At 43.1% G+C, this 19,853-nt stretch overlaps 2 protein-coding genes and 1 long non-coding RNA gene across 4 annotated transcripts in view; all 3 read left to right on the forward strand.

Annotated features, from left to right (window-relative positions):
- Positions 1 to 9,391, forward strand: part of zmiz2 (zinc finger, MIZ-type containing 2) — a 43,958-nt gene extending 34,567 nt beyond the window's left edge. For both annotated transcript variants that reach the window (XM_035391339.1, XM_035391338.1), the window contains exons 13-19: positions 353 to 510; positions 986 to 1,053; positions 1,322 to 1,390; positions 2,015 to 2,259; positions 4,668 to 4,837; positions 6,367 to 6,573; positions 7,706 to 9,391. In XM_035391339.1, coding sequence (XP_035247230.1) covers positions 353 to 510; positions 986 to 1,053; positions 1,322 to 1,390; positions 2,015 to 2,259; positions 4,668 to 4,837; positions 6,367 to 6,573; positions 7,706 to 7,813 — 1,025 coding nt within the window. In that variant the 3' untranslated portion in view covers positions 7,814 to 9,391. The remainder of the gene's footprint in view (positions 1 to 352; positions 511 to 985; positions 1,054 to 1,321; positions 1,391 to 2,014; positions 2,260 to 4,667; positions 4,838 to 6,366; positions 6,574 to 7,705) is intronic.
- Positions 9,392 to 11,669: 2,278 nt separating this feature from the next.
- Positions 11,670 to 19,314, forward strand: ppiab (peptidylprolyl isomerase Ab (cyclophilin A)). The gene is made up of 5 exons (XM_035390692.1): positions 11,670 to 11,847; positions 15,205 to 15,235; positions 16,400 to 16,488; positions 17,874 to 18,046; positions 18,389 to 19,314. The coding sequence occupies exons 1-5, from the start codon at positions 11,779 to 11,781 to the stop codon at positions 18,519 to 18,521; spliced, it is 495 nt and encodes a 164-aa protein (XP_035246583.1). The 5' UTR covers positions 11,670 to 11,778; the 3' UTR covers positions 18,522 to 19,314.
- Positions 11,856 to 14,604, forward strand: LOC118212616. The gene is made up of 2 exons (XR_004762283.1): positions 11,856 to 13,276; positions 13,502 to 14,604. It is a non-coding gene; the product is annotated as an uncharacterized LOC118212616 (long non-coding RNA).
- Positions 19,315 to 19,853: the final 539 nt, after the last annotated feature.

Genomic DNA, 19,853 nt, shown 5'->3' on the forward strand with positions numbered 1-19,853 from the left:
ATCTACAACACTGTCACTGTATCACTACACTGCCACTGTATCTACCACACTGCCACTGTATCTACAACACTGCCACTGTATCACTACACTGCCACTGTATCTACCACACTACCACTGTATCTACCACACTACCACTGTATCTACAACACTGCCACTGTATCACTACACTGCCACTGTATCTACCACACTGTCACTGTCTCTACCACACTGCCACTGTCACTGTATCCGCCACACTACGTCACTACATCACCCCCTCTCTGGTGTAGAGTGGTTTGTCTAGCAGTGGGATTCATGTACGACAGATGCACTGATATCTGTGGCTCTCTTTGTCCTCCCTGTCCCCCCCCCCCAGTAAAGAGGAACTTCAGCAGTGGTACAATCCCTGGCACGCCAGGGCTGAACGGGGAGGACGGGGTGGAGCAGACGGCCATCAAGGTGTCCCTCAAGTGTCCAATCACCTTCCGCCGCATCCAGCTCCCTGCACGAGGTCACGACTGCAGACACATACAGGTACGGGGAGCTCAGACACTGCCCCCCTCTCTCTCTGAGTTCACAAAGAGTCTTCAGAGGTTACACACACTACTCACGGTGCTACTCACGCACGTACATAAGCCTACTCAAACGTCAAGCATCAAACTATCACAAAGATGTATTCTGCCACCCTTTACAATATCTAGGATTCTAAATACAAAAGGTTTGGAACAGGAACTGTGTTAATCCAGAAGTTTATGCATGGTGCACAATATAAACAATGAGACAGATTGGCCATGTGATGCTAAAGTTAACGTTGTCATGCAGATTAGCGAACGCTCATAGGATTCATTTCCACACAAAAATGGAGCACCACACTGCCTGCGTTTCAATGACGCAGTTTCGACGGTAACTTTCATGGACCTCATTGTTGACTTCAGAATTGGGAGAATCAGCCTATGGGAGTGCAGAGCAGCAGGTTGACACCCTATTGCCCCTTTGTGTTTCCTCGCAGTGCTTTGACCTGGAGTCGTACCTGCAGCTCAACTGTGAGAGAGGGACCTGGCGGTGTCCTGTGTGCAAGTAAGTTGCTCCCCTCAATCATCCAGTTTGGGTCAATCATTGCCATCCAGTTTGGGTCAATTACATATCAATTCAGGTTCTCATAGAAAATGATGAGATTTTTTCAACTGACTTCCAGAATTGAAACAGAAGTGACCCCACTGCTGCCAGTTATTTCACCTGTTGATGCTCCTGCACCAGGGCACTGAGTTTGGGAAGGAGGGTCCTGTACACCCCTGAACCTGCCTGACTTTCTCTCTTGTGTGTTTGTGTGTGTCTCCCCCAAAAGTAAAACTGCTCTCCTGGAGGGGCTGGAAGTGGACCAGTACATGCTGGGGATCCTCATCTATATTCAGAAGTGAGTTAACTATGGGCCTGTGCCCACAGGGCCCCACTTCCTGCATCACTTCCTGTTCAGTGAGTCCAGGTCACACTAATGGTTCAGTAGGTACATGATGCTGACTGGTTGTACTTGCCTACCTGTCCGAGCAGCTGCTTCAGAGCAATATGGGGGAATTAAAGCAGCTCTTACAGAAAGGATGAATGTTTCTGAATGGTAGTGTTGAGGAAGCTACTCTGAAAATGTAGCTGTGTCCACACTACCTCGCTACTTGATTAAAATATAACTACATTGAAAAACAATTAACTTCCAAGTAGTTAAGATATCACGATACTGGGAAATGTAGTTAATCTATTAGCACTGGTAGTTCCGCTACTCCCCAACACTGCTGAACAGAATGATTTACCCCAAAAACCTTCCAGTGAGGGGGTGGCTGTCCTAGTGGCAGCAAAAAAGGGCTGTCTTCATCTCGGACGTAGATAAGCATACAGCCACTCGTATCTACTTTAAGTCTCACTTTCCTCCTCCTTCCGTCTGTACCTGCATGCTTCTTTCTTAATGGTTACTTCTCTCTTTCTTTTCTCCTCATCCCCCCACCGCTCCGTCTTTTCCCTCCTCCCCCTTTTCCCTCGCTCCACGCAGCTCGGATTATGAAGAGATCACGATCGACCCGGTGTGCAGCTGGAAGCCTGTTCCGGTGAAGCCGGACCTGCACATTAAGGAGGACCCGGACGGCCCGACCCTGAAGCGCTGTCGCACCCTTAGCCCCAGTCTCATGATCCTGCCCAACGTCATGGAGATGATCGCAGCGCTGGGACCCGCTTCCTCGCCCTACCCCTCTCTGCCACCGGGGGGCAGCAGCAGCACACCTGACTACCCCAGCCAAGGTAAGGAGACAGTTTACACCTGCACAGAGCTGAACTTAGTGTTAGCATACCTGAGTACTCCAGCCAAGGTAAGGAGACACTCTACCTCTGCACAGAGCTGAACTTGTGTTAGCGTACCTGAATACTCCAGCCAAGGTAAGGTGACATTCTACCTCTACACTGAGCTGAACTTAGTGTTAGCTTACCTGAGTACTCCAGCCAAGGTAAGGTGACATTCTACCTCTGCACAGAGCTGAACTTGTGTTAGCGTACCTGAGTACTCCAGCCAAGGTAAGGTGACAGTCTACCTCTGCACAGAGCTGAACTTACTGTTAGCATAACTGACTATCCCACCCAGAATGACACCACCCAGGCAAAACCCTGAGGGCAGCATTGGAATAGCTTGAGACCATTGGCTTGTTCTTGTGTGCGCGTCACAATGCGTAACCTGAGAACAAATTTTGCAGATCCCTGGAAGGTATCTTTGGAATGAATTGTGTAATTTATGCAGACCAGTTTAAGTCGTACAAACGGGCTCATGCACTGAATCACATTTAGCCTTCTGGATTTTAACTCTTGGACCGGGGTTACATTCACATTGTTCCATTCTGCCGCAGGTATTTTCTTTATCATTTTAAGTTCATTGTTAGTGGATGAAGTTGATTGTTTTTTAAAAGCAGAATGCAGTTTGCCATTAAAATATGAATGCGTGACCGTGAAGTCCACCTGTCAGCCGGGGAAGTGTGTGAATGTGACGGCACAAACAGAATCAACTGGTGCCAGAGTTTGCTTTAGTGATACCGGAGTAGCACAACAGAGGTACAATCCCACCGTACCACAGCCGGAACCCTTCCCCAGCCCACTACCTGCTCCTCGCCCCATATTGCAGAGAGTAGATGGGTAGCAGTGAGCAAGGGGGCAGAGGCACTTCAGCTGCCCGAAACTCCCCCTCCGTTCCAGTTTATATAACAGACTTGGAGTTCTGGGGGCAATATTGAGTCTGATGGTTGTGAAGCACTGTGCGTTGTTGAGTGTTATTATAAATGTGAAAGCCACAAGTGCAAAGTAAAAAATAAAATAAAAAAATAATTTCCATTGAATGTTTCCCAGGTGCCAGAGTGCTTGATCTTGTAGATCTGGGATGCCCAGTACGTGGATCACTATCGAGCAATCGATCGCAGAAGCCATGCTGGTGGAGCTTGTGTCATTTAAAAAAAAATGCTAAATCAGTTAAAATTCAAATTATTCCCGTTTTCATCCCTCTGCCCTGTGGCTTCTCTCTGACAGGCAGGTGCGCTTGATTTACATGAAATGTGGCCAATCTGCCGCTGTTGAGAACTTTTGCTGTTGTTACAGTAAGCATGGCCATTCATGATATAGACACCAGCGTACTGTAGATGGTACTGGAAAACGTAGTTAAGTTAGTAGCTCTGCCCAACACTTGATACATAGAACACTAGCCCACAAAAAAAAGTTGGATAGTGGTTGCACACAATATTACTAAGTAGACTCAGAAAAAAATGTTGGATTAACTTCATAAAATTATGGACATTAAGTACATCAGTTTGTCCTATCCTACTTAATAATATTGCATGTAGCCAGTGCCCAATGATTTCTTTTTTGAGTGTAGATATGACATAGTGAACAGCTATGGGAGAAATTTACTGGCAGTTTGTAATGAATTTGCATGTCAATGACTCCCTGGTCCAACACTGGTTCTGAGGGGGACCCTTATCGGAGTTTGTGGACTTTCTTATCTTGGTTGTGTTGAAGTATGATGAGATACTCCTGCTTGGTGATTTTAACATTCATGTCAATAATGCTTTTAATTAGTATGTTTGAGGGTTTTTTAATCTCGTTGAGTCTATTAGTTTTGTACATGTTTCAGGACTTGGTCATTTGCATGGGCACACCCTTGATCTGGTTGTGACCCATGGCCAGGTCAGTTTCATCCTCTGTTTATATGCTTGGAAACATTATTATAAGCATGATATCCCCTTTCATTGCTATGCAGATGATATGTGATTATATTTGTCAGCAAAACCAGCTGATACAAGTAAAATTTCCTGCTCTCCATAACTGTCTCATGGATATCAAATTCTGAATGTGCCAGAATTTCCTCCAGCTAAATTCTGATGATACTGAAGATCTGACACTGTTCAGAGGCAGTTTCATTTAATAATAAGAATACATTTAATTTTTATAGCGCCTTTCCCAGACCCAAGATCGCTTTGCAAAAACATAACAGGCAAAATGCGATTTGATTTACACAAGGCTGGACACATTGATCCCAAATGTTAAATCTGAAGTTAAAGACCTTGGTGTTATTTGCGTGTGTTATTTAACACCCCAAACTCTGTGAGTCCCGTTTGTGAAAATGAAAGGTCAGTTCACGGCTCTGTCTGTCTGCACCCCCCTCCCCCCTTCAGCTGGATCGGGATACTCCAACCAGCCAGGATTTTCGGATTTCCCCAACGCCCCAGGGACTCCGACTCTGGGGGAGTTTTCCTCCGGACCGCCACCACTGTCCTACCAGGCCGACCTGCCCAGCGGGCTCCTCACCCCCGAAAAGCCCGTGGGGCACCCCATGTCTGCGCAGGTGAGCTACCTTCAGCACTCTGCATTAACTTAAACCAGCGCTGTGCAAAAAAAGCCGCCAATGGCAGCTGACTGGCGGAGATCAGGGCCATGTGTCAGCTGCAGACCTGGAGGAAATGCACTCAAATGAACTGTATAACCTCTACATTTCAGATCCCAGAGAATCTTAAACTAAACTCTGTTAACACAAAGGTACAATCATATGAAAGAAAAGATTTTTGGTGTATTGGCGAAAGTAAAATTTGAAATTATGAGTAATCTGGTGAGGGAGGTTACTGCTGTCAAATGGGTTAATGTATTTCAAGGACTTATTTGATCCAGGTTGGGTTGCCTGTACTTGCCCTTAGTTCTTATTATTTGTGCCCCACCCCCACATTATAAATGTGTGCACCTTAGCAGCACGAAGCCTTTAAAGCTGTAATTCAGGTTCCACAAAGCCCAGAAATCGTTGGGTGCTTTGCTGACCGCAAAGTGTGCAAATGCCCAGGAATCCAAGAGCGACGGCAAAACATCTATACTTTAGCTGTAGCTGAGAACAGGATGATCCGTTTTGCGAGACACCTGAGGTCGCTCGCTGCCAGGCGTGCCGCGAAAGGGGTTTGTGGGATCGTGCTTCTCATGGGAACTTGTCTTACGATCCTGGCCGGGCAGTTTATCCCAAACGCTGGACTGCCACTCAAAAAGACATGACCTGGAAGTGAATGAATGTAAATCTGTATTTAACATATAAAGGAAACAGTCCTTCAGCTAGCAATATAAGAACAAACACAGGTCTGCATATTGCAGTGAACTACACATGAGCCGGGTGAGCACAATAAATGTTCCTGCTGGCAACAATTTCCAGATTTCTTATGGGTCCTGTAAATGACTTTGCCATTGCAATCAGAGTGAAGATATTAGGTTTCACTGATACCTGTAAATCTCTTAACAGATTAAAAGGTTAAGGCAATCTTCAAAAGAGAGCATAACTTTAGGCTCTAAAAAGATTTGAAGGTTGAGACTGAAATGCACAGGTGGCATTCAGAATTCAAATAAACCTGGACTGTAATTGCAGATTACGGGTTCAACCATTTGTACAACTGTATTTTTTAAAAATTTAATTTTACAAAATCAGGATTGATAGACAAATCTTGAAAGAGGGTACATTAAATAGTGCCCCAACAACAAAATATGGCCCTACAACCTTCTGGACCCAGCTTCCCTACCCATGATAGAAAAAGCGAAATGGGTCCTTAATACATCCCCCTAAATGTCAGCATTTATGTCGTCACCTTATGCCAAAGACTCCCCAAAAAGCTTTTGGCAGGTTCTTGACACGACAGCCGTTTCTCTCTGTCTCACACACCTGCTCGAGGTGGAAGGGGTTTTAAAAAAAAACGAACTGCTGAAAGCAGACTCGCTGCTCCTTTAGTCTTGTATGGTGTGCTGTTGCCAGTCTCCTGTTCTGTGGTACATTACACGAGTGAACGACTTGGCCGAAGACTCTGTCCTGATGCAAGTCATCCCTTCCTTCCTCTGTCCCACTCACAGATGTCCCACTCTGGCCGCATGGACCCTTCCCACAATCCCCTGCAGCAGCAGCAGCATCAGGGTCTCCATGGCAGTTCGCACCTTGCGGGGCCGGGAGCACCCATACACCCTCGCAACCCTTCCCAGAATCCCCGGCTGCACACGGAAGGCTCCTTTGGTCTTGGCGGCCCAGGGGGGCCAGGGGAAGTGCCAGACCCTTCTCTTGACGTAAGTCAAGTCGGCGTGTGTGTGCTTCAGACTGAGCCCCCGCTAGTGTCCATGTTCCCCCTGATCTTTTTGTATGAATTTGGTGCCCAATACAGTGCTGAACATGTTCAATTCTCACCCTAATTTTGAATGGCCAGCTACCTGCAACCGCAACCACGTTCATGCACAAACCCCACTGCCCATTTGGGAGAGTATAGACATCCATGGTTCAAAACATGTCCAGGGCTGTAAATGAACTTTTTTGCCAGTAGCGCTGGTCATAGTAAGGTCAAAAACTTTGCAGTACAGGGTAAAGTTTTTAGCAGATAACTTGTATAATAAAAGTTGGAAATTGGCACCTGAACACCTTGGCAAATCTACAAACTCTGCTGGCCACTCTATAATTTGGCCTACTCCTCTGTGCTTGTTCAGTATTGCCAGGTTTTTAAGAGATGCATCAGGTTTTTTTACAATTACATATGTCCTTCAATGACCAAATAAATCATGACCATTTAAGCCAATAATAACAAAAGACTTGACATTTTAGCAGTCTGGGGCACATTTTAACAAATGTAGACATTCTAACAAGGAGAAGGTGTTTGAACTTTGCGTTGATTTACAAATTATTATTAAATTCAGTTTTTTTCAAATTATGTTCCATGCTGTAAAAAACTGTTGTGAAATCAAGGACATCATTGTGTTGTTTTTTTGAAGCTTATGGGTCTCCCTGTTGTGGTCACAGTGAGAAGGCCTGTACATTTATAGATCAGCTCCTTGTTTCAACTTTTTACTTGAAAGTCTATTATATGACCATTAACATACACATTGAAAACAACTAACATTAGCCAATCATAACCCTATTTTTTGTTTATGGGTGTACTATACTGCTGAAATGCATATCTGTTGCCATTTTTTATTTTGTGAAGTCGCCACACTTTACAGTTGCAATAACTGGCTTGATAATATTTCAATGTACTTTCTCACGTTTGGTTTTATTATCAATTGTGGAACTGTAGCTGAACCCAAACATATGTATGGCTTATTTCTTTTTTAAATGTATGAGTGTTACCCACGTGTTAAAGACATTGGTACAGATGTTGGTACTTGTCTCTTTTGGTGCCTCCTTGTGACGCTCTGGCTCTCTGCCCTTCAGCTGCTTCCAGAACTGACGAATCCAGACGAGCTGCTGTCATACCTGGGCCCCCCCGACCTTCCCAACAACAGCAACGATGACCTTCTGTCTCTCTTCGAGAACAACTGAGCTGCCCTCCTCCATTTCTGCCTCCTGTGACCCTCTGCAATGCACTGGTGCCCTTTGCTCGAAGGAAACACAAAAAAGAAAGAAAGAAAAGCGAAATGTTCCTGTCCCAGCTTTCACGAGAAAAGTGGGGTGGGGAGACTAAATGTGAGACTCCTTGAATTCCACTCCCTCCGCCCACCCGCCGACATCAGTAACTGGAAAATGGTGGTTGGTGTTGGTGGTGGTCGGGATGGGAGAGGGTGTGCTGCAGAAAAAATTCCGTTCTTCTTTTTAAGGGACATGTGACTTCAAAGATGTTTTAACTGCCAGTGAACCATGACAACTGATTTTATTTTGTATGGTTTTAATCTCATTGTCCCCCCACCCCTTGTCCCACATGCACACACGCGCGCACACACACATGCACACACACAGGCTTGTCTGTCTCTTTACATAAATCCAGTTGTAAAATGACACCTCTGCTCAAATCAAGCTGACTTTTTTTGTGTGTTCACGTGAAGTTGAAGGGTTAGATCATGTTCCTTGGTTTTCAGGTGTTCTTCAACTCTATCCCGGGTAGGGAGGGGAAAGGGAAGTAAATAGCAAATGAGAATTTATAAACTGGCAACATTTGTAAAAAGGAAAAAAGAACATTAACTAGATGTGTAATACTTTTGCTAATTATAATAATGAAGGGTATATGTTGGCAAATGAGCTTTCTGCCCTCCTAATACATATGGAATGATGGAATGCTGTAAAGTTCAACAGTGGTGTAATAAGATTGAGAAAGGACAATGGAGGTATTAATGGCCTATCTCAGTGTGCTGCATTAACACAGACATACAGACATACACCCCCTCTTTGGAAAAACAAGCATACCCCCCTCCTTGTTTTTTGGCAATAAGGAACTCCTCTTACCATCTTCAGTAAACACGGATACCAGGGCATACAGCCCAAACCTTCAGGGGCTAGCCGCCAGTCCACTGGGGAATACAGGTATACCTGACCAAAACACCTTGAAACCTTTTTACCTGCAAGCCCTCAAGTAAGACCGTCAATGGCACACAAGGCACAGGTCCTGTCAATCTTGTCAAACTTTCTGCAGTGAACAAAATATTTTGTAAATAAAATAGTTCTAGGTGCCCACTGTGACGGGTAACAGAGGAACGTTTCACAACTCGAGGTATGAGAAGTACTTTTCCTGAAATGTGTGGACGTACTGTATTGACTTTTTTCAATGCTGATCTTGTATAGCTCAGAGGGGTGTTCATCCCTTTAAAGTGGTACTGTTTAGCAAGAAATGGGTGACATCTTTCAGGGCGACTTTTGGCCTGTCACTTTCATCTCTCACTTTTTCTCATTTTTGTAAACACACCAATTCCAAACCAATGAAAGACGCAGTTGATACAAGATTCTAACTTCCACAATGAAGGACAACACAAAATATTGTGTCACACAAATGTAGGGGACAGCTGATAATCTATTTTGATGCAAAAGAAAACTATTCTTTGTCAGCCCTTGTGGACTAAAATTTAAAATGTTGCTAAGGATTTAGGATACCCTGATGAACTAAACTGAACTTTGGGCTCTTACAAAATGCTGGCCGTGTGTGGGTTTTTTTTGTCTTTATGGTTTGGGCCTATTGTTCCATGGTGATTCCCTGGAAAGGCTGGGAAACTGGAGCCAGAGATGGATGTGTTCTGTTGGCATGAAGTATGTGACTCCAGGCCACACCTTTTCTGTTACTGGCACAGGCTTGTTCTTTCCAGTCCTGCCTGTCTGCTACCTCTATCATAACCCCAAAACAAGAAAATAAACCTGCCCTGGTAACATTCCAGCTGGGGAAAAATGCCATTAAGCACTACAGTGCTAGAACCCCCCACACACACACACAAACCATAATATAATAGCCAGCCATATATTTTAAGTATATACTGTTATAACACTAGTCTCACATCTTCTTGTAATAAACCACAGGGCAGCTTGTGCAGTAGTTCTTTTTAAATTGGAGAAAAAAGTACCAAGAAGACATGCTCACGCCCACTGTATCTGGAAACGGTTCCTCCCCTCAGATTGATTGGTTGAATCTGATAGCTTTGAATAATTTCCCACAGGCTTATTTTTACTATTCAGATTCCCAATCTTTGTATTAATTGCACTGACTGGATACTGTGCATCAGCGCTTCTCCAACTGTAATGAATCGTAGTACAAGAACTCCTGTACACATTGAATGGGATTCTGGGGAGTAGAGATTTGAAAAACGGATGCTAATAAGAGAAGCCTACGTTTTATGGCAAATTCCCCCCTCCTACTGTATATATGCATATGAAACATGACACGTGCGTATGGTTAGACATGCTCTCAGTTTCCTTGTCTGCCCTCTTACTAAAAAGAGAATCTGGGAGTGGAGAGAAGTGCAGTCCATTGTCCTGGCCCTCATCTAGTCTGTTTTTTTAATTATTATTTTTATTTAAGATTTCCTGCCCGAGCCTATTTGGCCAGAAGCAGGTTGAATGATGATGACCCATAGTGTCAGGAGTTACCGGATGTGCAACTTTTTTTTGTTTCAAGTTATTTGTGTACCATATTCATCTTTTTTTATTAATGAATTATTATTATTATTATTAAAGGTAATTGGTGTACCCTAATTCCTCTCTCACATGTGTTTATTTAAGGTTCACAACTAAACACACAGTTCAGACCGTTTATAAATTAATCTCCAGTAGTAGCCTTGTGCACACATTAGGTCACTTCGCCAAATTGTGTGGTCCAAATAAGAGAAAATCTATGGCTTTTATAAATATCGCACAAAAAGTAAGCTGTAACCACCGAAAATTTTAATCCAATTATTTAGAGCACTGTCACAAAGACGCTTTATAGAAAAAATGGAAAGAGCTGGCATGTCTGATCCTGAACCGCCTAAAAAATTGCAAGTGTGGTTGGAACCGAAACATTCAAACAGTGGTGCGAAAAAACTCCCTTGTGGGAAGCAATCGCGGATATGTTGTGTGGGCATCTTCTGCTGGCTGGCCCGGTGTCAAGCATTTTTATATAGGCTAAATTGATATTTGATTTATTTTCCCAACAAAAAAAGACGATACTCGCATGCGCGCGCACACTTCCTTGCATTGCCACACCCACAGGTTTTTGGGAGTAGCCTGTCGCATTATACAATTGGAGTAAAGTTTTCCCGTGTTATTTGCTGCACTTGTCAGTTGCCTATTCGCCATTTCTAGCTTTGCTTGTTCATCAGGTGGTATGTTTCTGTGACGCTGGTGCGTATTGGGTGCAGTGCTTCGCATTTCATGATAAACGTATATTAGCGTCAATTTAAATGGTAACAAGCAGCCTAGCCTACAATTACAGACATACAATTCCCGGGTAAATGGTAAATAGCTTGCCTGGAGTTCTCATATCGAACCGAAAAAACTCAAATAGCCTACAATTAATTTTAGTTGGCACTGGATTTAAAAAAAGGCTAATTTAGAGTTCAACATTCCACGTCAGTGGCAATGCATTTCATTTAATTGCCCCAGATATGCGATACCGTAGACAGAACTATGGCCACATCCCTAGTCACGTTGAGACCTCACCCGCGAAAATGGAGTTTTGACCATGTGGTTCGGTTCACAACCACAACCTCCATTTTTTAATTTCAATTGGACAGAACACAATGTCGTCACTGAAATACTCCATAATTGGTCAGTCGTAACGTCAATCTTAGTCTCGCCCTCTGAGTATTCTGGAGAGAAAATGAATATTAAAACGGGCATAGTGATGAATTTCAATTGGGTGGGAGCTTTGTCATACGGGGCGCCAGTCTCCTCATTGGTTTTTTGTCCAATTTCACACTTCCTCAGTCCTTATATAGTCTCAGTTTAAGCTCGCACGTCTGCCGTTCTGAATCAGCGCCGGGACTGGGAGGCAGTGGCACAGGTTGAAGCATTCTTTTATAGTAAAAAGTTATATTTCATCACGGTCAAATATGGCAAATCCACGAGTTTTTTTTGATATCACTATGGAAGGCAAGGCTGCCGGCAGAATTGTAATGGAGGTAAGAAAGCAATGCCATTCATTCGCTTGAATCGACATTCCAGCTAGCTAGTTTTATCTACTTCGCTAGACTAGCTAACGAGTCCATTCGCTAGATAGATTTCTACTTTGGGTAGCTAAGTTAGCTAGTCAAGTACTTTACTTAACCAGTTGTTCAGGTAATTTGTTGGCTAGATTATATTTTTTATTATGCAAAGTTAGGGATACTCGAAGGGTTGCTAGTTGGCTAATTTGTACAGGTGTGTCTTAACAGGGAGGTCAGTAAAGTAGCTGAGCTTTTAACTGTTAGCTGGTAAATTGCCAAGTGCCTTAGTTAGCTAAGAATGTACTTCATTATGTATATTAATCTGTTTAGCGATGAGCCAGAAGGTCATTTTAGAATATCTTTTTGATCGGCCTGCTCAGAGGCTATCCATCAAATTCTTTTAAGTCAACGCGCTGTGCGAGGCATGAGTGGACTGACTTCCGAAATGACGTTACTTGGCTACATTGAGATATTGTTGGAAGATAAGTCTTTATTTGGTTTTAAAGGCTGCGTCGAATCCTGCAGCGGTTTGCTGCATGGGCATCGAGTATACCAACGAAGTAGCCAGATGTGTATATTTTAAGTGCTGTGCATTCGGTAAGCATTTATTCACCCATGCTTGAACGAGTTTTCTCAGTTTAGTTGGGCAGTTATTACATACGCCATTTCGTTCCCTTTTTTAACGCAAGATGCCATTTTGGCGTCTGAGGGCGGAAGTGTCAGCAGTTGTCAATCAGCTACTGCAACCATATATATTGTTTTATCCAACGCAACATTTCTAGCGTTCTGTCACTTTCGGTCATTTTTTAAAAATTATGACTATGTAAATGTTTGGAGTGGACTCATTCCTTGCACAGTTATAGCAGATACGAATTTGCACTGTAATTGGCTTCATTTAATTGTGCATTTAATAGTTCTATTTTTCCCAAAAATATTTATTCTTTGAAATTGTGCTGCATTTGTAGTGACGCATGAACCTAGTATAATTCAGAGCAAGCCTAACCTGTATCTGTAATATGCTATTGGAGGAAAAGCGAATTTGCTCGTGGAACTTTAGTCGACGGTAGGAAGATTTTCGATAAATTCTGTTAATTGTATGGGGGTTAGCGCATAAAACTGATACTAGGCTATGTAATGGAGAACACTAGCATGTTGTCCATGTAGATAGCGTGGTTTGATGTACACGTGCAAATGAGTGCATTTTGAAATGACATGCACAGTGGTCGCCATTTAGCTGAAACTTCCACAGCCGGTTAACATGGAGCAGAGTGGAAAATTACCAAAATCAAGCGGGTGTGTCGGGGGCGGGCCTGAGGTCGAGCAAGTCGGGGCGTAGTAGAATCTGCGCAGTCTTGCTTCGAACTGGGCGTTACATCACGGAGGACACGCTCGGCTGAAAGAAGAGGTGGAGGTTTCCTAAAGATTGGGTTTATAATGACACCAACTAGCATTCCGCTGCCGACAAGCCACCATTGCATATTTTACACTTAAACAAAAGAAATATATCTACTGCATTTTCTTCTGTTGCAATCACAAGTTTAGCTTTTAAAATTTAATAAATTTAAATCTTTAAAATGATTTCCTCACTGGCTAACGGCCTTCTAAGTTGATTTTTGTGCACTTGTTGCAGGACTATTCTGTTAAACCTAGGGCGGGGTGCGGCTCTTGGCTCAAACACCCTTTAAGCCCACACCACGTGGTTTCATCGCAGACAATGGTTGGCCAGTCGGCTGGGTGTGTGTAGGTATACCTTAGCCGAATAGTTGGCAGGCATGTGGTTGGTACCAAGGGGTTGGCAATATGAATCTTCTGACAGATATGACCAATCGACGCAATGTAGGCACAACGTAACCCCCGAAAGTGAATAGGAGGGATGAAATTTGGCGTGGCAGGCTTAGAGTATGGTGGCAGGGCCAGCTTTAGGTTCTCAACCTCAGCACCGGATGTAATGTCGCCCCCTGCTGATATCTGATTGTCGCTCAAAAACCAAGTTTTCCTATTGGGCTCCATTCATTTTTGACTTTTTTTTGCCCTGAACTGTGCCTGCCAGGCTGCCGCCTCTGCTACATTCTCACCCAAGCTCTCTTGGGTCAACTAAGACCCCAGCTTATGCAGACAAGACCAGCAATTCCAAGCCATTGCGAATGCTGTGCTATAACTAGTAATGTAAAGGTTAACTGACGAGCTAGCCAACAAATTCCATTTATCTAGAACAACAAACTCATGATTCCACACAGATACACTGACATCACTTAATGTTACCCTTGGCTCTATAACAATTAGCAGGTACATTACTGTTGTCATTTTCCTTTGGGAACTGAATGTGCTAGCTGGCTAGCTACCTGGTTGATCTGTTGGTAATTTAATTAATATCAGCATGTAAATTGCTGGCTTGTTAGCTGTATCGCTGCCTAGTACTAGCAGGGCTGTTGAGTATTTTTAGTTGGCTAGCTTGTCAGTTATCTTTTCAATTTGTATTGGTCTACTTTGCTGTCTAGCTAGCTAGGCAGGTGTACCTCTTATTGAAAAATTAGTGTGCCATGTTGCCGGTTAGCATCCTAGTAGGTGCAGTTTAGGGCAAAGTTCTGTAGGCGAGATGGTCACACGCGATGTCAATATGGCATTCACCTCCAATTGGTTTAAAATGTCACATGGGTGGTTATGTCGGGTGTGTCTTGTCATTTGAATGAGTGGTTGAACGTCTTTTTTTTTTTTTTTTTTTTTTTTTTTTTTGCATGCACTAAATAAACTTAAGCGACAAATGTATATGGCATTCACAGCTAAACGCAATGTTTTTACACATTGTCAAACCAAGCACATATATAAATTAAATGCTGGGGGAAAATGGTGTGGGAAATGTGGTCACTCCTGGGTTTTTTTTTGTGGTTATCATAACTGCAGATTGTTCCACAGGCCTGGGGTGTAACTAAATAAACAATTTGACGCTGCAATGGATAAACACGTTTGTATGTGTCACTGTTTGGCTGCAGTGGAATTTCCACTGAGTTCCACTGTATGTAAATTTGCGTTCCTTAACACGATACATCACCAAAGTGTGCAAGTACCCAGGCGCACTTGGCATTGTGTGGAGAATTGGTACTGTCCAATAGATAAAGACTTTGCAGTGTGTACTTTGGCTTCCTCCCTCCAGGAGAGTCCCAATTTCCCGTACTGTTAATTTTATTTTATTTTATTTTATTTTTTTTAAAAACAATTAAGTGTCTCTCAGAAATGTTGCAATGATCTGATGTAAAGTTCAGCTTTGAACCTTTTTTTTTTTTTCTCTTCCTCCCCCCCCCCCCCCCCCACCCTGGTCATCTGTCCGCATCACAGCTGAGGGCTGATGTTGTCCCAAAGACTGCAGGTAAGCTAATTCACCTCTGTCCATTTCAACACGTTTTGTTGGCTGGGTGTCAGCAAAGTGAGGATTAGCCTAAGTGAAAGGTTTAATTTTCTGAATTCAGTGGTTTTAACCAGTTAACACCCTCATTTGATGTCCTGCACTCTGAATTCCAACATGTGTATCAAGTTAAAATCCCTCGCTTATCCAACTTGTCATAACTTTAGTCTGTTTAATTTAATTAGTCAAAGATATCTATTAATTAAATTGCCAAATTCATTCGTAGGCAGAGAAACCTGCTGGATCAGCCTTTATCAGATTCAGAACTCGCAGCCAGTTTAAAATTAAGAAATGTATTCAGTTACGTCAAATATTCACGTCTGCTCCAAAGACAAGGATAAACTATCTTAAAAATAAATAAATACTTAAATAATAAAAAATAAATGCCAAATGTCACAGGCATGGACAGATTAGACACACAAGAATAGTGAAAGAAAATTCCAAACCACAGCTTACTCCCAAAATAGTCTCGTACAAATACCAAGATCAAAGCCAAAAAACCAAAAGATAGCTGAATATTCCAAAAAGCCAGGGATGAAAATGTGAAAATGCCAGGTGAGCTGTAAGACAAATGTCCGAACTTGCATGCCTCAAACGCCACAACTCTAGGCTCTGATGCAAAGTTCAGATTCCTCTGCAGATATCCACCCCTGAATGTCCACCACAGCAGATGTTCTTGGCTGGTGTTAAGCCCCCCAAGAATGACTTTCCTCCTCCTTACTCTGACTAACCAGCTAAAGAAAAGTCTATTTGTAAGTGGTTCTATGAGGGGAGGGAGAGAGGGAGATACCTCGCTGCATTGATTTGGGGGAGATGTGAAAGGGTGAAGGTGCGGGAGTGGTCAGACCAGGATGGTCTTGTCTGAAAACTGAAACTTTCACATTAAAGTTGCTTATGTTTTTGGAAGCAGGGTTAAGCATAATGATATCAAAACATACAAACTGCTTAAAACATTGGTTTGAGGAGCAGGGAGGGGAATAGAAAATAAACAAATGCATTCCTATGGTCACATGTTATTGTCTTTCTCAGTGATCTATACTACAGATCTGACATGGGTCAAATGATTGTGTGGTGAAAAGAGGGGGGAGTATTTATTAAAATAAAGAAAACATTTTCTTTCTCCTGCAGAGAACTTCCGTGCCCTCTGTACTGGGGAGAAGGGCTTTGGCTACAAGGGGTCTGGCTTCCACCGTGTCATCCCAGACTTCATGTGTCAGGTAGGTGTGGTTGGGCAGGGCAGGGTGGGAAGCAGGTTAATTCAGCTGTATTTAAATAGCTTTTTCACTAAAGACCAAATTTTGAAAGGACTGCCATTCTGGACCCAGGCCCCTGTGAACAAAGTTAAGGCCAACAGTGACAAGGCAGATCTCCCTTGAAATGGAAAGAAAATGGCCCTCTGCTCCTGGCAGATTAAATAAGTGGTGAAGGAGCATGGTGAGATTTGTCTTAGAGCAACAGGCAGTGCAGTTTTGCTGGGAGGGACTTCAGGTTTGTACTTCCTACATTGGGGCTGCCCAACCCTGTTTCTGGAGATCTACCATTCTGTAGGTTTTCACTCCAAACTTAACAAAGCGCCTCTTATTCAACAGCTAGAGATCTTGTTCAACTGTTAATCATTAGAATCCGGTGTGCCAAATCAGGGTTGTAATGAAAACCTTAAGGATGGTAGATCTCCAGGAACATACTTCCCTGCCCTATGTCATTCTGAAAAGGGCCAGTGTGGGTGCAGGTTTGTTTTAGCCCAGCACCTGATTCAACTAATTAACTAGTCATTGTCTGCAACCAAGACCAAGTGGAATCAAGTGTCTTGGTGCTGGGCTAAAACAAAGGGCTAAAACAAACTGCACCCACGACTGGTTTCTGAAATTTGAACGCCTCGTCTATAGAATGATTTATAACTCTTCTCAGAAGGGTTAAAATCAACCTTGGTCCTGTCTTGTCAAACAGATTAAAGGCTCTTGAACTTGTGCTCTATAATGTAGCGATAGTCTGAGCGAAGCTTTTCGAAGCAATGACCGTTGAAGTGTCAGTGTCATGAAACATTTGACACCTCCCCCTCTAGTGACTCCTGGTCAATAAATATGCCTGTCATTACTCTTCACTGCTGTGATAAATCGAAATTAGTGAAACACTACTACTTGACTTAACTGTGAAATTCAATTTTTGATTATTAATACTATTGCCGTATTCTCAACCTTCAACTGATTCTATTCATAAAGTGTAAAAGTGTTGTAATTAATCTTGTCAATGATGAGCTGATAATCATTATTAAAGTGAAGTGAACATTGGTTTGAGCATATTGGAATTGTATCAACCAATATCATTTCCTCTTGCTTGCCTGGTAAAGGACAGCACATTACAACAATATTACAATTATTTGGAAAAATAATTCACACTTCATTCGGCCATATTAAGAGTATCATTCAGCTTCTCCCCCCCCCCCCCCCCAGCTCTTTGTAGAGGTGTGTGTGTATACAGTAGCATTGTCACTGTTGGTAATGGTAGTCATTACTAGTACTGCTGCTGCTAATTGTTGTTGATGGTGATATAATAATAAATCGAATAACTAAAAATATTGCATCTCCCTCCTACCTCTTTGCAGGGCGGTGACTTCACAAACCACAATGGAACTGGGGGCAAGTCCATCTATGGCAACAAGTTTGCGGATGAGAACTTCACTTTGAAGCATGGAGGGCTTGGCACCCTCTCCATGGCCAATGCTGGGCCCAACACCAATGGTTCCCAGTTCTTCATCTGCACAGCAGACACCAAATGGTGAGGGCTTCTTCTCCTGAACCCACATACCCTGCCACCATCGGTTGGCAGGGAACATGGGGTCACTGGAATGTGCAGGCTGGGTGCATTTTGCATTTAACTTTCAATATGGGTGGTACCCGATTTCATTCTGTGCCTTAAATATTTCTCCCAGGCTGGCTTGCAGTGCATTGTTGAATTAAGGTGTACACGTGGCTTGCCTCTTACCTGTATGAATGTAGATGAGTGTTGTGCCAGCCTTGTTTGGGGATTTCAGTGATGTGAGAACAAGTCTCTCCCCCCCCACCCCCACCCCCCCCCCCCCCCCCCCCCCGGCTTTCTTTGTTTGGTTCCTCATTTCAGGCTGGACGGTAAGCATGTGGTGTTTGGAAAAGTCGTTGAAGGGCTGGATACTGTGAAGGCGATGGAAAAGTGTGGCAATTCCCAGGGCAAGACCTCCAAGAAGCTTGTCATCGCAGACTGTGGTCAGCTCTGAGCCCCAACAATGCCCCCCCACCCACCCAAAAAAATTGCTTGTATTTCCAACCCAATTTTTCCTCCCCTTCATGTTCACCTGATCCTAGTATGAACGTGCTAAATTTGGCTGGCCTCAAGACTTATAAATATATAATCTTATGATTGGAATTTGTTTTTCATTTTGGGAATTCTACAAGTACCATGGCAGATTTTGTTCAAAGAAACCTGAAATAAAGAGGGAACAACTTTTTGTAAAGATGGAATCCATACTCTTGAATCTTGGCTATGACATTTCCTCTTAAAACAGCATTAGCATTTTAAGATTTTCATTGCGATGCGATTTGAGAACATTCATCATACACTTGATCACGATTTCATTCCTCATAATGAAAGGTGGCCTGCATGGAATTTGCAAGGCTTGATTTTTATTAATTTTTTTTTTTTTTTACAGATTTGTTATCAGTCTGAATTTAATTGTCTGCTGTGCTTAAGCCTTGGAGATTGATTCTGAGCTGCAGTTTTAAAAGGAACATTCAGTGCTTGGTCTGAATTGGTTAGTTTTGTACGTTACCCCAAAAATCTCTTCCCCCGCCCCCCATGCAAGTTACTGTATTCGCTACACTGCTAAAGTGTAAAGTGGACACATACCGCCTCCACATCCTGGCTTCATGTGCTTTGCTTGCTCTGTTAAATCTGGTTCTGTGTCTGAGTTTTGCAGGTGCTTTAGAAAAAGTTCTGCAATGTCGGGGAAAGAACGCATCAGGCGCACAAGCTCTGAAACGATAAATAAAATGATTCCAAACTCAGTGAAATGAACTTTGAAAACCTGCCTTATTGAGCGTCTGTGCAGGTGGTTTTGTCGTGTTGCTCTTCCTGGCTTCAAGTGTAGAGGTGCTTTTACGATTAAAGAAAGGAAGATGGAGTAAACCAGGTAAAACTAGGCCGGTGAGCATTATTCATTTACCGATGGTGTGTCCACTCCCAAGAGGGTTCAGTGCTGCAGTATGTGCCATTGCACTTCTAACATTTGGCCAAAAGAGGGCCCCCTCCCTGTGCATGATTCACACTTGCGTGTAATATTTGCTCATGGAGTTCCACAATGGTTTCTGGCCTGTGTTCCTGGCGCCTGTGACTTGAATGCTTGTGTAAACTTGACACGCCCAAAACATAAATGGGTGGAGGGAGTATCATATAGAATACAACTTTTTTTTTTTTTTTTTTTTTGGGAGACCTTCAATTTAGTGCTGTATCTGGTGTGTGCTTAGTCCGATGTGTCAAAGTAACTGAAATCCTTTCAACTGAAACGACAATTCTTTTTTTGGGTTGTGCAAAAGCGGGTTGCTCATACGGT

This window comes from Anguilla anguilla, chromosome 14 (assembly GCF_013347855.1).
Source record: "Anguilla anguilla isolate fAngAng1 chromosome 14, fAngAng1.pri, whole genome shotgun sequence".
In the NCBI taxonomy this organism is placed as follows: Eukaryota; Metazoa; Chordata; class Actinopteri; order Anguilliformes; family Anguillidae; genus Anguilla; species Anguilla anguilla.

Bases quoted from the DNA above. Each gene is read 5' to 3' on its own strand.
- ppiab (XM_035390692.1), top strand. From the start codon at position 11,779: ATGGCAAATCCACGAGTTTTTTTTGATATCACTATGGAAGGCAAGGCT. The intron at 15,236-16,399 runs GTAAGCTAATTC...TTTCTCCTGCAG, and splicing joins TGTTGTCCCAAAGACTGCAG to AGAACTTCCGTGCCCTCTGT. The intron at 16,489-17,873 runs GTAGGTGTGGTT...ACCTCTTTGCAG, and splicing joins TCCCAGACTTCATGTGTCAG to GGCGGTGACTTCACAAACCA.